The sequence below is a fragment of the Phalacrocorax carbo genome, chromosome 5 (genome assembly GCF_963921805.1).
Source record: "Phalacrocorax carbo chromosome 5, bPhaCar2.1, whole genome shotgun sequence".
Taxonomy (NCBI): Eukaryota; Metazoa; Chordata; class Aves; order Suliformes; family Phalacrocoracidae; genus Phalacrocorax; species Phalacrocorax carbo.
This window is the reverse complement of record NC_087517.1, coordinates 57,848,238-57,862,140: the sequence shown is the minus strand read 5'-3', so window position 1 is coordinate 57,862,140 and position 13,903 is coordinate 57,848,238. Positions and strand designations below refer to the sequence as shown.

Here is a 13,903-nt window from a genome sequence, read left to right as displayed (position 1 = left end):
ATACAGTCCCACCAACATAGACACTGGGCAATTTCAAGTTTACAAATAGCACATTTCATCAACCTTTGTAGGATGTACACAACTAAAAATCAGTTTCATGGACAGAAAAAAATTATCAAATCCTTCAGACACCTGATACACACTACATCCATTTTAATGGGTACAAAAACTTCCAGATGGCAAAAGGAAAAATTGTCTTTAATGACCTCAAAAGCTGAACTTTGTTTTTTAAGTTAAAAAAAGTTGAGATGTATGCATCAATAGATTCGATTGTACCTTTCCAGCAAGACAGAAACAAAGCAGAAACTCCAAAGGAGACAAAATACTTTCTGTAGTTAATAGATTTAGGCCACAGATGCACAAATTCAGAAATTTTTCAGACTTTAAACATCCTTGTTAAAAGTGAAACACTCGATTTAAAAATGTCTTCTCACACAAAGTACTACTCTCGGAAGTAATACCCAAGGGGATCAAAGAGCTAACCCACTGACAGGCAATAAACTAACTTTGAGCCTTAGCGGTCTGAGATGCACAGGCGCCTACTGTAGCTAGACTAGTCAGAAGACCACAATAGTCTGAAGCCTCAGAGCTGCCTTGACATTTCTAGCTGAACCTGAAGGAAATCAAACCTCTTGCTCCATTAGCTCATCTGACACAGCCTGAAGTCAGAGACTTCAGCTGAACACCCTCTGATCAGATAACTTACTCATCAGTATTATACACAGGAGGCATTTTGCAAGTCTTGTGTTTACTCTACATGATAAGAGCAACCACTGTTAAGTCTCATTCTCCATCTTGAGCAGAGCTGGAACAGGTTAACTTCCCCCCTGTTGCACAAGGCTTCATGCAGTTGTGCACACATCGTCTTCAGTGGTTAACCCACCACAGAAGTTGCTGCTTGTCCCATCCCTCCCCCACACGCTCTGCCTGCGCCCGGATCTCAGCATAACTGCATTGGTCCACATTAGCTACAGAGAATTTTACCTGGGTTTTTGCAATCCTTTTTATAGCATCACCCCCAGTGCCTGAAGTGATGCAACAGAGCAAGTTACAAACTGTATAACTGCTAAAAGCAGAAGCATCTTAAATTTTCTTTACTGCTTAAGACCTGTTTTCATGTAACATTTAAGGCTAAAATCATGCTCAAGAAGTTACAGTAAGCAGCCCAATTCCCCTTCCAATTATTTCTTTCAGAGAGTGCCTGCAGATGATTAATCCTCCAATGAACGAGGTATGAAATAGAGCTTAAATGTTTAGTTATTGCAGCAATCAAACAAGAAGAGAACTTGAAGGTTTTGTACTTTAGCAGTTGGCAGTATCACTTGTATAACATAAAACATCACACCGAAAGCTAGAGAAATAGTTCAGCCATACACAAGCCTGTACAGTGGTTTTGTATACCTTTTCCCCCAGTTTATGGGAAGAGACTTTGGGACTTAAAGCTAGAAGCACAATCATCTGAACCAAAGCTAAGCAGTCAACAGCACTGTTGACTGGTGACAACCTGTAAGAGGCAGCATTAAAAGGAACAAGGCAGGACATTCAAAGTGGTCCATCCATTGGATGCCACAGGCAGAACACTTCATTTCTAGAAAAAAAAAAGAAAAAAATCACCACACACAGATCCTACCCCTACAGAGACAGAAATAAGATATATTTCCAGAGTTTAAAACTTCTCGCTTTAATACTCTCAGACTGTAGGGCAAGACACATTTGGCTTAACCGATAAAGTTGCTTTACCTTGCTTGTGTGCTAAGAGGGATTTCGGCCTCACAGGTTTACTTTCAAACTCTTTCAAATTTGAGGGTCTGGAAGTTGTTTAGCATGGCATACAACCTACCAACAAAGTTTCCCAAATTCACTCTAGCACTGCAGGAGTGCTGCTGAGCACAGGAGGATATCATCTCCACCAGTGGTATTTTAAGACCTCAAGCAAGATCTCAGGTTGAGAACTCCCAGTAAGGTGAGAACCTGGTTCACAGGGAGGAGGGACTTCAGTTAAAGGAAAGTCAAAGTAGGGGAAATCAAAAAGATACAGCACATATTTGTGTCTCAGAAATCCCAATCGGTACATGAGGTCAAGATTCAGATAGCTTTGTCTGGAGTCCGGGGGAGGCAGGAGAGATGCAAGGATACTATTTTTCTGCAGGACTTTGAAGACAAACCACTAGAAAAAAAATCCTAAAAAGCAACTGAAATTGCAAGACAAAATTAAAATACAATTGCGTTCTTCGTATTGCTGGGTCATGCAAAGCCAGAACCCTTTTAAATACAACACCATTACTTTTTTTTGGGGGGGTGGGGGTGTGTGTGTGCATTAGACTGCTTGGTGTGATCTAGTAGAGGAAAACATTGCATGCATTTATAACAAGATCTCTTAAGTAGTAGAGCTGGCAGCACACACACAAGTATATTATCAACAACTACTTTTTACACATGATTATAAGAGAGCTTCACAAAGGAGAGACAAACAGATATACTATTAGGAAAAACATTTACAAGCCCCCTACCTCAAGCGGTGCATGTTACTGTAATCCCATTTACCTTCCTTACATAGAATTAAGGCTAGTACAGAAGTTGTTCAGCAGATCACTTTTCTATCCAAAGATGCCAGATTTTTCACACAGATATACTACTGGCATCCTACCATTTAATGGTCTACTTACCACAGAAGAAGCAAAATATTCAGAGTTGCTTGCAGGTTTATAGATTTATATCTGCTTAAATGAGGAATGCTGAAGATGCCCTGTGGTATGAGTTAAGCAAGTCATTTTTGTCAGAAAAACTCAAAATGGTAATTGCAGTGCTTTTACAATTTCACTTTTTCCTAACAAACATAACTAGTGACTCAACAAACTATATCACTACAGTTACAAAATACTCAGAACAGGACTGGAAAAAACAATTTTCCTGTAAGTTTTGGGGAAGCTCAGTTTATTTTCTGGCTTAAAAGGCTTGAGGAAAGTGACATAGATGGTAGTTATGAATGTGTACCTAAGGTTAATCTGCCGAGAAATAACACTTCTCATATGTCTTCTGCATAAAGATCTTTGCAGAATACTTTGGTTATTAGCGTTACACTAATTTTTTTTTTTGCCTGAACTGTAGCATTTTTATCTGTCAGTGCCAACATCTAGTTAATTATTATGCACGCTGGTCCTAGCAGCTAGTACTTTATGCTATCTTTAATAGCGCCCTTTTGCATACATTCCTACCATCTGAGCTCACTCCTCTCTAGATTCTCCAGAAACTACAATTTACTTTCTGGACACAACTGAGAAGCTGATGCAGGTCTGGTTAAACAAGCACGACTGCCAGATGAAGTTGTTTGCAGAGCCACACAGTGAACCAGACAGGGTAACTGATCCCGGGTAAAAACGTTCCCTGGTTATTTTTAACTCTGAGTACTTGCAGAGTTTCAGTGAACTGAATGGAGTAAATAGCCATAGTGGTAAATTGCTGTGGTGGCATGGAGACCTGTTGAGCATTTGTCCCTACTGGTAGTACTAACTTACCCAATTAAACCCTCAGTTACAGCAAAGCCCTGTTCTTCATGCTTGAAAAGTTAAAACATTTCTTTAGCCTTGTGCTGTCCCTTCTAAAAAGCAAATAAACAATTACCTTGCCCTCACTTTCAAGGCCTTCCAGTGGCACACTGCTCCAACCTGCCACAGCTTCAGCATAGCCCTCATGGCCACACACAGAGCCCTCGCTTTCCATCAAGGTTTTGGGAAGCTCCACGCTGGAACTGTACGTTCTCCTTTTTGGACCTTTGTGAGCTTTTGTGTGAGCACATTTGGGGTTGGTTTTTTGGTTTTTTTTGTTTTGTGTGTTTTTTTTGGGGTTTTTTTTTTTTGTTTTGTTTTGTTTTTTTTTTTTTTTACAAAAATCACCACAGAAAATCATCCAAAAGGATCTCCATCTCCAACAGGTACAGCTTGCAGCACTTCCCACCTAACTACTGAAGCGAACCACAGTCGTCCTCAGTAACCCGCACCCAGCTCAGCTTGGAGGCTCGGTGTATACCTGAGGACAGCTAAAGTGCAAGTTCTCCAGCCTTTCCCTTTCCAATGGCAGATAAGAAACCCTGACCTCGCTTTAATGACGGGCACCATTGCGCACAATGCTTGATTAGTCGCAAGATCAAATACTTCAAACATGAATATGTGACCTTTAACTTAACCACGAACAGCCAGTGCGCTGCATTCCAGCCAGCCCTCTTAGAAGCAACCAGTAAAAGCAAGCAACCTGTGTTAAAAAGTGGCTGTAATCTCATGGAAGTTCCATCTAGAAGCAGTGATGCATATCAGGCAGTTTATACACTGGGATGTGACTAGCTTAAGTATGTGCATGGTATGTCCTCATCAGAGAATAAGTAAGAAAAGGCAAAGCAAACAGATTAAGAAAACATCCTTTTTGTCTGCTATCTACTTCAAGTAATTAAGTTATAAAGAGAGGAAAGAAATATTTTCTTTTGTATTACCTGTTCCCACGGAGTGCCTTACAGGCTATCCTGGACCCAAGCTGCAATCACTCAAGCTGTGAGACAGAACATAAAAAATGGCAAAGAACAGAAGGTAAAAAGGAGCCAAGAAGAAAATTTGTTCACAGTCACAGGGCATAACTCTCTTAGTAAAGAAAGATACAATTCAAGACAAATAAGGTAGGGCTTCACTCACTGCTCAGATAGAAATAATTCACCCAAGATCCAATTCACCTCTGTCAATTTGCACTAACAGGGTACTGCTACTATCTGTCAGCATTTCAAGACCCAACTCCAGCAACTTTGCAAGGAAAACCATTTGCCAGGCAACCACTGCCTAACTGTATTATTTACAACTACACTTTTCAATGTGGAGCACGTTCGGTTTACCCCTTTCAGTAAAAATTTGTCTCGGTTGACCAAAGTTACATCCAGAAATCTTTGGGCTTGTTTTATGCAAAACAACTGGAAAAAGTAAAAAAAAAGAGGGCAATTATAGGGGTGATTTCATTTTTAATTCAATTTTTAATACTTCTTGAAATAGAACACATTCGTAATAATTTACCTGGATGTTACATTTTCCTTTAACAGTGCTTATAGCCATAACTGAAGACAAGACTACCAAATCAGTGCAGTTAAGACACCTGAATAGTCAGAACCAACAGATAAATTATCCACTTGTGTCCTACCAGTCTAGACCTGAAGCGTGACTCATTTAGGAAGGTCTGCAAAAAACCTACCTTCCTACCAGCTAGCAGGAAGACTGTTACATTTCACTTCATGAAGCTGGGTATATCAAGAAGCTCGGTCACATTTCAGTGCTGGTAATGCTTTCAGTAAATGCCGACAGGTTGTGTAAGGTATACAAACACGAGCCATTCAGGTCCTTCAAAATTCTCTCAACATAAGGGCTCTACTTATAAAAGTTACCCTCTACCACCTCTACTGCATACTGGAATTCATAGTTTCAGCCAAAACCAGAAGCAGGAGCCTCTCCCTCTAGCACAGGAAGGAGGAACAGGGCTATGGGCCAGCGGCTGCCTATTCATCCCTAACAGTGCAAAGGGCACGCCAGCCAGTAATCTGGGAAGCTGTGCCAGTACTCCTTGTGCAAGTGGCAGTAGGAGACAACCTGATAACCAAAAGGTATGTCAATATTTACTTGCTATATAAGCAACTGCTGCTAGGGGTTAACACATGGAAAGGTGCTTTCTGACTGCAGTATGGTTTAAGTTATCCCAAAGGAATTTCACTTTGGGAAAGGATTTTAAATTCCTCAAAACCAGAATGATCAGCATCTCAAAGTTTAAGCGCTACTCCAAATTTATGCCAGCTTTTGAACCCAGCTCAGTTCTACCCTATATGTACATTCATAAATGGCATTGCTGCTGGCAATTTATGATGCATTATACCATTGCCAGCTATACCAGAACACTAACATGCAAACCAATGCTTCCTTCTTGCCTGCAAGTCAAGCCTGAAGTCACTTACTACATTTCCCAGGCTGTAGGGCTACAACTAACCAGAGTGAGACATACCTGTTGTTTGGTAGTAGTACTTTTGAAAGCAAGGAGCCAAGCAGTTCAAGTTTCAAAAGAAATGCAACAAGCAGCCCTTATTATTCCAGGTGACTGCATCACAAGTGCTTTGTTTTGATTAGGATTTTTATTTCCTACCTTTAACCTCAATAGATGTCAACAATCAGTTGCTTGCTCTCCAGAACTGTATTCTATCACCTTGTGTTACACTGTACTACTACTTACCATAAGAAGGCCCCACACTTTATCAAAATGTAAGCATACCAGTCCTAGCATAGCCCTGCATGAATCTGCAGCCTGGAATTCATGGCATTTTATTCCTTTGATATTCTTATGCGCTTACTTGAGGACTTTTTTTTTTTTTTTGATGGTCAGCAACAGTTAAGTCAGAATACCCAGAAACTGCAGGGGGATTTGCAGATCCCCCAGGTCTAGCATACAGAAGTAGTATACCGAGACACCGGGGTCTGTCAAACATTTAGCATGCCGGCTCAAACACCAGCTGCATTTTCAGTTGTTGCTTTTCAATCTGCTTACTACTCTATTTTAGAGCTTTACCATAAAATTCAGAACAAGCTATTTTCTTGCCCAACAGCTATATCGGAGATAAAAGATATGCTGAGATAACGCACCTGTAGCTTTATTGCTAGTTAATGAGAACTAATAGTTTTATCAAAGTAGCAGCTTGGAAAAGGAAAGGAAAAGAAAAAAAAAGTCTGAACAGCTGCTCACCACCCATCTGCAAGTCATATATGCTTGCTGTTAGACAAGTGTCTGATATTAACATTAAAGACAACAAATCTACATCAGACTTGTTTTACTCACTAGTTAGTACAACAGTAAGCTCAGCTCCAATCAGAACTTGTTACCAGGAGTTTAAGAGCAGTCTGAAAAACATTTTATTTTTACAAGCTTAATTCTTACTGTCAAATTTGTAATACAGCATGAACTAATTAAACAAAAAACCCCAAACACAGAACCCCTACATACATTTTATATCACATTAAGCGTTTTAGCAGTCTCAAACACGTCCATGTGTAACCGTAGTTCACATTAAGCTGATTGACAAACTTAAGCTCAACTCAGCCACACTGAATTACATCCAGTCAACACCATCTCATGGTTCTAGTGACATTTATTAACTAATACATTCTTGTAAGTCACCAAAGTCTGCGTACACAAAATTATACATCATTGACAGAAAACAAAAGCTACAGTTTTATTAAGAGGAAAACAGTATGACAAATAATTAACAACTCTGATCAAAAGCATCCACTGTCTTGCAGAGCAGATTTGAAAGAATAAAATATTAGTGGGTTTCTTGCTGTATACTGCTAAAGCTAAGTATACATTGTTCAGTTTAACAGGAAAAAAAAAAGAGCATAAAAAAATGGCAACTGCAGGATTAAAAAAAATGTAGAGGGTGATTAGGTATTTGCTAGGCTGTATTCCCTTTGAGCAAGGAAACCTGAATATTACAAAGGGCTGGGTTAGAAGGGAATGTGGGGTATTTTGTGACAGACCTCTGCATGACAGCTGGAGAAAAGCTATTGTGGCAACAGCTGTGTGCTCTGCACAGCTCACACTCCCAAATATATCAGCCTGCTAAGAGGCCAGTTAACTGGCTGCAATGCTTTTAAAAAGTTTTCTGCCTCTTGGGATGTGAGCATCATGTTGTGTATGTTTTAAGTAAGAGAAGGAATACTTTGTTCTACCACATACAGTTTTACAGGATACTGCGGTATAATGTTGAACTATCATCCACTGCTGCTTTTCCTAAAGTTTATGGTTGCAATAGATCCCATCAGCTCTCCTCTAGAATTAAAACGTCTTCACTTCCTGTCTTAGCAGTGCACAGACTCAACAGCAGTAAGTTCATATATCATATCCTGATTTAAAGGAAATGATTTGATATTTCCAGGATGAAATCCTGACCCACCAACAGCAATATTGAGCAGTGTTTATCTCCCCAGAGGAAGAATTTTGAGGAACACACCAGTCATCTAACCACTGAAAGCTTTGATCTGCTAATCTGTACTCTAAAGTTTCTCCAAGTTGTTAGATGAGCTTCTGAAAAGTGAACTCAAGATCACAGGCAATTATACACAAGTGACCAGTTACATCTCATGCACCATTCCTACTGCACAATGATGCTGAACCCAGTACATGCAGGAACTTTGATTGTACGACATGGGTTTGCTCACTCAGCCTCCTTACAAAACGTTGTTGTTTCAGCTCAAACTGAGGCACAACAATCTTCAGGAACTGATACTCTTGCACACAGGACACCGTGCACAGAAGAACTTCACGTGCTGATCACTACCACAACAAGAGTCCAACCTCAGCCATTACTACTGTTATAAGAACGAATGCTATTTGTTTCACCACCAATACCTAAACAAGGCTGGAAAAGATGGATGCACTGTGCACAAATCCCAGAAAGCTGGCAAAAGAAAGACGATGAACTGGTTCTTCCTGCATCCTTGGTTCTGCTTGTTTTCATTTATTTCATCTGAAATGAAGGAAGAGTTCTCCCATTTTCAAATATGAATCCTCCGTAGTTTTTCAAAGATACGGCATAAATCACAGCACATGCTTTCCCATGACATCCTATCACCCCAGTAGTCTTGCCTACTGGAAAATAATCAGCAGCGCTGAAGTAGAAGCAAGAGTAACTGTACTTGAGTACTGATCTACTGAAAATGAAATACAGGATTATAGGAAAGCAAGATCAAGTGTGGAAATACTTGCTAATATCAGAAATCTTCCTTTTTAAGCTTCAAAACTGAGCTCGTAACAGCCACATTTTGAAGACAAGCAATAAAGAAGCAAAAGAGAATTTAAATCCTTCACTGACATCAAGATTTGTCATGTAGCAAGAGCTACTACTGATCCATGGTTAGCAAAGGCAGCTACGAGTTTGTCACTTAATCCTAAGAAATTCCAAAAATGAAGCACATGACTTGCTTGTAATCAATTTTAAAAACAATTTGCAGCAGTTTCTATGCAGTCATAAAAGACAAACAATGTATTCGGCAATACACTTGCCATACAGAAACTCAGAAGTGGCTGCGTGGCATCGCACACGCTTGATAACATCACAAGCGTTAAGAGCTCAGGAAGATACTGTGGTATATAAATAATACACCAAGCCTCATCTCTTATTGGCTGTAACTACACTACAACTACACGGAAACAATATAAAGCTTTTCTCTAAGGCACCTGAGGTTCTGTTCAGAAAGTCCTTATTTCCCAGGTATTTCTAATTTTTTTCAGAAGGTTGAATTTTCTTCTAAACCACACTTTGTGGTGGCAAGATTTTATCTCAAGATGAAACAGCTGAGAGGGCAAAAATATGTAGGTAATTTAATACAAACTGACAATAAGTTGTTTTGAAAAATTCACCTGTAACATGTCAGCTCAATGCTACAGTGCTGTTCCACTCTTTCAAAGTGAGCTATTCCTTTTTCTGCTATTAATTTGCAGAGATTCTTATATGTGACAAAGCAGACACAGGTTCCTCTTTTACAGATATTCCCTGGAAGACAAGTGTCAGTCACAGCACTTGAGCCAAAACTTTTCTTTCTACAGGGGTGTAGCTCAAGCTTTTACTTCAAAGGATGAATATATACCAGCACTCAAATATTGAAATAATCCAGTACTCAGGAGAACCTTACTGCTATTAAAATAAATGGACATATCATGACATTAAATGTGAGCTTCGCTTTTTTTTTTCTCTCTTTATATCTTCAATAGAAATTAAAGAATTTTTTCTTATCTTTTGAGAAGTTATAATTATCCAAAAGCCTTTAACATGACCAGGGACTCCAGAGATCCATTTGGCAATGTTTTCCAAGACAGCAGCATCTCAGAACTGAGCATAAGTCACATCCAGCTGCACACATTACTGTCACACCGGTTTAGATTTCCACAGGAAGACGCAGGCAATACCACCTAAAGCAGTAGTACCACATTTGAGTGAATGGCACACTAAACCAGCTTCAGTCAACCAGAGTTATTAATTATAGGCATATAAAAGCAATGAGGAATTTAATCCACACAGACCAAGAGAACTGCAATTGTTCTAGCCCCATCACCTTCAAACAGCCCAGCCAGTCAGCATCTTACCAGTATCTGACTACCTACACGTCCGACAAACGAGGCACCTGTGCCACAGACTGACATTCCACCTCAAACACACCGTTCAAACTAATTTCCAAAGAACTACTTCTCCTAAAGCATCAATTATTTTAATGTCCTGTACAATACCAGATCTTCTAAGCATTCAGTATCTGGGACTTACCCAGATTTGGAAACTGCTGTTTTCTATGTAGTTACTTAGTCTATGCTACAGAGCTTAAACTCTCGGCAGAATATTACAGCTAATGAACACATGGGCGCATGCCTTAGTGAAGAAAATACGAAGTAAAAACATAAGTCTATTTGCTATCAGATCGTCTGTTCTAACATAACATTTTTGGAGAATATCATTTCCCCACGCATTAAAGACAAGCTTGCTGTCAAACGGTCTATCTTAAGGGTTGGTAGAATATTAGAGCCTCTTCTCGGTGGAATTGAAGGAAACAAAACAAAAAGTCATTCTCTCTGCTCGTCTGCTACCAGCAATACAAGCAAGCAGAACGCAACTATTTTTCTCCTTCCACCATAAACAGAAAGAGGTAGGTCAATAACGCTCCTGTGACAGCAGCAGAAACACTAAACGCAACAGGGCAGAAAATGGAAGTAAATAAAGGGGGTATGGCTGAATTGGTGGGGCAGGAAAAAGGGCTCCTCCTCACAAGGCTGATACGCACACTTTACATCACCTATTCTGTGATGTTTTTTACTAGAAAAACGCATAGGAAAAAAAGTTGGATTATCCAGAAGTTGAAGCATCAGCAGCCAGAGCTCGGGGGGCGGCGGCCGATCAGCACTAGCACAGCACGTCCCCTCCTCTCTGGGGGGCTCCCGGACCTTCCTCCCCCTCGCGGGCCCGGCACAAGAGGCGCAGGCTCGGCCCCGCGGCAGCTATGTGGGAGCCGGACGCCAAGCGCCCCTGCCGCCGCGGCTGCCCGCCGCCGGGCAGAGCGCGGGGCCGGACCCCACCCGCGCCGCCGGGAGCCCACCGCACCCACACCCCTGGCCGCCCCGCGGTCCCGGCGGGGCGCAACCCCACCCCAGCGCCGCCGGCCCCCGTCGGAGGCGCCCGTCGGGCCGGGGGCGGCTTCCGCCCCTTCCCGCCCTCCAGAACCTTCCCGGGGGCTCGCACCGCCCCGAGCGCCGCGCCCCAACCGCCGCCCCGGGCCCCTCAAGGTCACGCCGCCGCCTCCCCGCCCCTGGCTTCCCGCTTCCCCACCCGGCAGCGCGGCGAGACCCGCCGCCGCCACCAGCCCGCGGCGCCTCCGGGAGCTGCCGCCCGCCGCGCCGGCCCCGGCCCCCCCGCGCTGCGCGCCGGGCAGCGCCCAGGCCCCGGCGCCGCGGCCGGGTGGAGCGGCTCCCGCCTCACCTGGATGAACTGGATGGTGAGCGCCGACTTGCCCACGCCGCCGCCGCCCACCACCACCAGCCGGTACTTCTCCTGCCCCGGGCCGTCCCTGCAGCCCGCGGCCATGGGGGAGCCGAGCGGAGCCGATCGCGGCAGCGCCGCCGCCGCCGCCGGGTCCGGCGCCTGCCTCCCTCCTCTTCCTCCTCCCTCCTCCTCGGCCCGCCGGGGCTGAGCAGCCGCAGGCCCCGCCGCCCCTACGCGCCGCCGACAGCGCCGAGCCGCGCTCAGCCGAGCCGAGCCGAGCCGAGCCGAGCCGAGCGAGCACCGCCCGCCCCCGCAGCCAGGGCGCCGCGGCTACAAATGGCCGCCGGGGGCGGGGCCCGCCGCATCAGCATGCTAATGACAGCGTCTATATGCACGAGGGGGCGGGGCCTGCCGCTCCGGCCCGGCGGCCGCGGGACCCCTCGGGGAGCCGGGCCGAGCCCAGCGGGGCAGCAGCCCGGTACCCTGATGCAGCTCCTCGGCACCACAGCTCTCCGTTGGGGCCCCTGGGTCACCCCTCCGCTCCGCGCTCTCCCTCCAAACAGCGCTGCAGAGGCAAAGACTGGTTTCCTCACGGGGCTGCACTGGGGCGCCCGCCCTCCCGCTGCGGGGTGCTTCCTCAGCATTAATGAACCCCTCTGAGTGCCCACGAGGTGGGGAGGGAGGTGTTAGCCCCCTGCGGACAGATGCCGAGCCAGGCACGGAGGGGGTTAAGGCCAAAGCGTCGTTAATGTCTGGCACAGTTTCACCAGGAGGGAAAGGGGGGGAAAAAAAGTCATGGAGGCTTTAGCCCTTCCGCAGTCTGCATCAGGTCTTCTTGTGACCATGCACGTGAATGGGTTTCCTGCTCATTTAGGCCATTCAGAACAAGGCCACCCTCTCCTCCCGAGTGGTACCGAGGGTCACAGTCCCATGCTTATTCTTCTCTGTAAACAGTCAGAGCACTTGGGCTGCAACCTGTGGTATAGTCACTACCTACCACTTTCAGTAGTGACCTACATATTTTGGTAATAATTTACTGTCTGACATGTTTCTGGACATCCAAAACACTATGCGGCCACTGCACATACTACAAAGAAGCAGAACTTCTGCTAGTAGACCCACTTTCAGGTAAATCCTTCTTCTCTTCCCCTCCTTCCCTTCTTTTAGAAGACAAATATAGCAGTAAAATCATATCATTTGTACATATATAAACATACGTACAAGCCTTTTGCCAGCACAGAACTGTCAGCTGTGATTGCATTCCTGAATGGCGTAGCCACGCCAACAAGTCTGTGTAGATACACTCCTCCAACCTGGAAAAAAAAACAAAAAGAGAAGGAGGGACCACGTATGGAAGCTTTGTTGAAGGGACTTGCCCAGTACAACACTGAAGCTGTGTGGGGAGGCAGGGACAGCAATCCAGGTAGGCTTCTATTATTCACCCAAGAAACCCAGACTTTCCGCATTTGACACACTTTGGCACTGCAACAAATGAGGCGAGGGTCCCACAGGCAGGAGCCTCCTTCCCTGCAGGGACCTGGTTAGTTAGCTGTCTGCCTGACAGTGACTAACAGAGAAATAATGTCTTGTGGAGCTAATTAAGAACTAGCATGATACCGTATATACACAGGGAATAAATCAATGGTGTACCCGTAATCTTGATCCTACCATTTTCTAATTTGTCATGCTGAACATTGCAGTTCTTGCACTGGATTTCTCTGCTTAAAAAAAAGCAAAACTGTAAAAAAAAAACCCAACATAATAAATAACATCTTTCAACACTTGTTCTGGTTCAGTGGAAGGGAGGAGCGTTTGACACAGAGGAAACAAACTGATACCTCATGAATTAATGGGGTAACTGTATGAGAGGGAAACGAGGGAAACCCTTTGCCACTGGGATTCACAGCTGCAGTTTGGAAGAGAAATGGCAGGCCCCCTTGGTTTGATATTCTTCCATAGTGATAAGCCGCTTTTTCACATCCGTTTCTGTATTGCCCTGGCTGATCAGAAATAAGGAACAACTCCCACAGGAGAGAATACATAGTCTAAGATTTTCCAGTTTGGAAAAAAAGATAAGGGAGTGGGAGATATAACAAAGGTCTGTAAAGTCCGAAGCAGCACAGAGATGTTGAACAAAGTCTCAAAGTAGGAGAACTAAGGGACACCCAGCGATAGCATGAAGAAACAAGTTTAAACAAAAAAAGATATTGTTTTCCACAGACACAATCATGGAACTGTGGAAGTCACTGCCACAAGGGGCTGTGGAAAACAAAACTGCATCTGAGTGACAAAAGGATAGACAAAATCACAGAGCATAAAGCAGCTACTAAGCACAGCGATCAGGGACACAGGTTTGAGCCGGGAAGTTTCTAA

The 13,903-nt window shown here is 44.0% G+C and overlaps 1 protein-coding gene across 3 annotated transcripts in view; it reads right to left on the bottom strand.

The window, feature by feature from the left end:
* Window positions 1-11,870, bottom strand: part of RRAS2 (RAS related 2) — a 49,262-nt gene extending 37,392 nt beyond the window's left edge. The window contains exons 1-2 of one of the 3 annotated variants that reach the window (XM_064452647.1): window positions 11,528-11,868; window positions 4,484-4,539 (exon numbers count right to left, since the gene is read on the bottom strand). Coding sequence is in view for 1 of the 3 variants with exons in the window: in XM_064452644.1 (XP_064308714.1) it covers window positions 11,528-11,632 (105 nt within the window). In the remaining 2 variants the exon portion in view is untranslated. Of the gene's footprint in view, window positions 1-4,483; window positions 4,540-11,527 lie in introns of all 3 variants that reach the window. The other 2 variants (XM_064452644.1, XM_064452645.1) reach the window with 2 other exon arrangements.
* Between the last annotated feature and the right edge of the window lie 2,033 nt (window positions 11,871-13,903).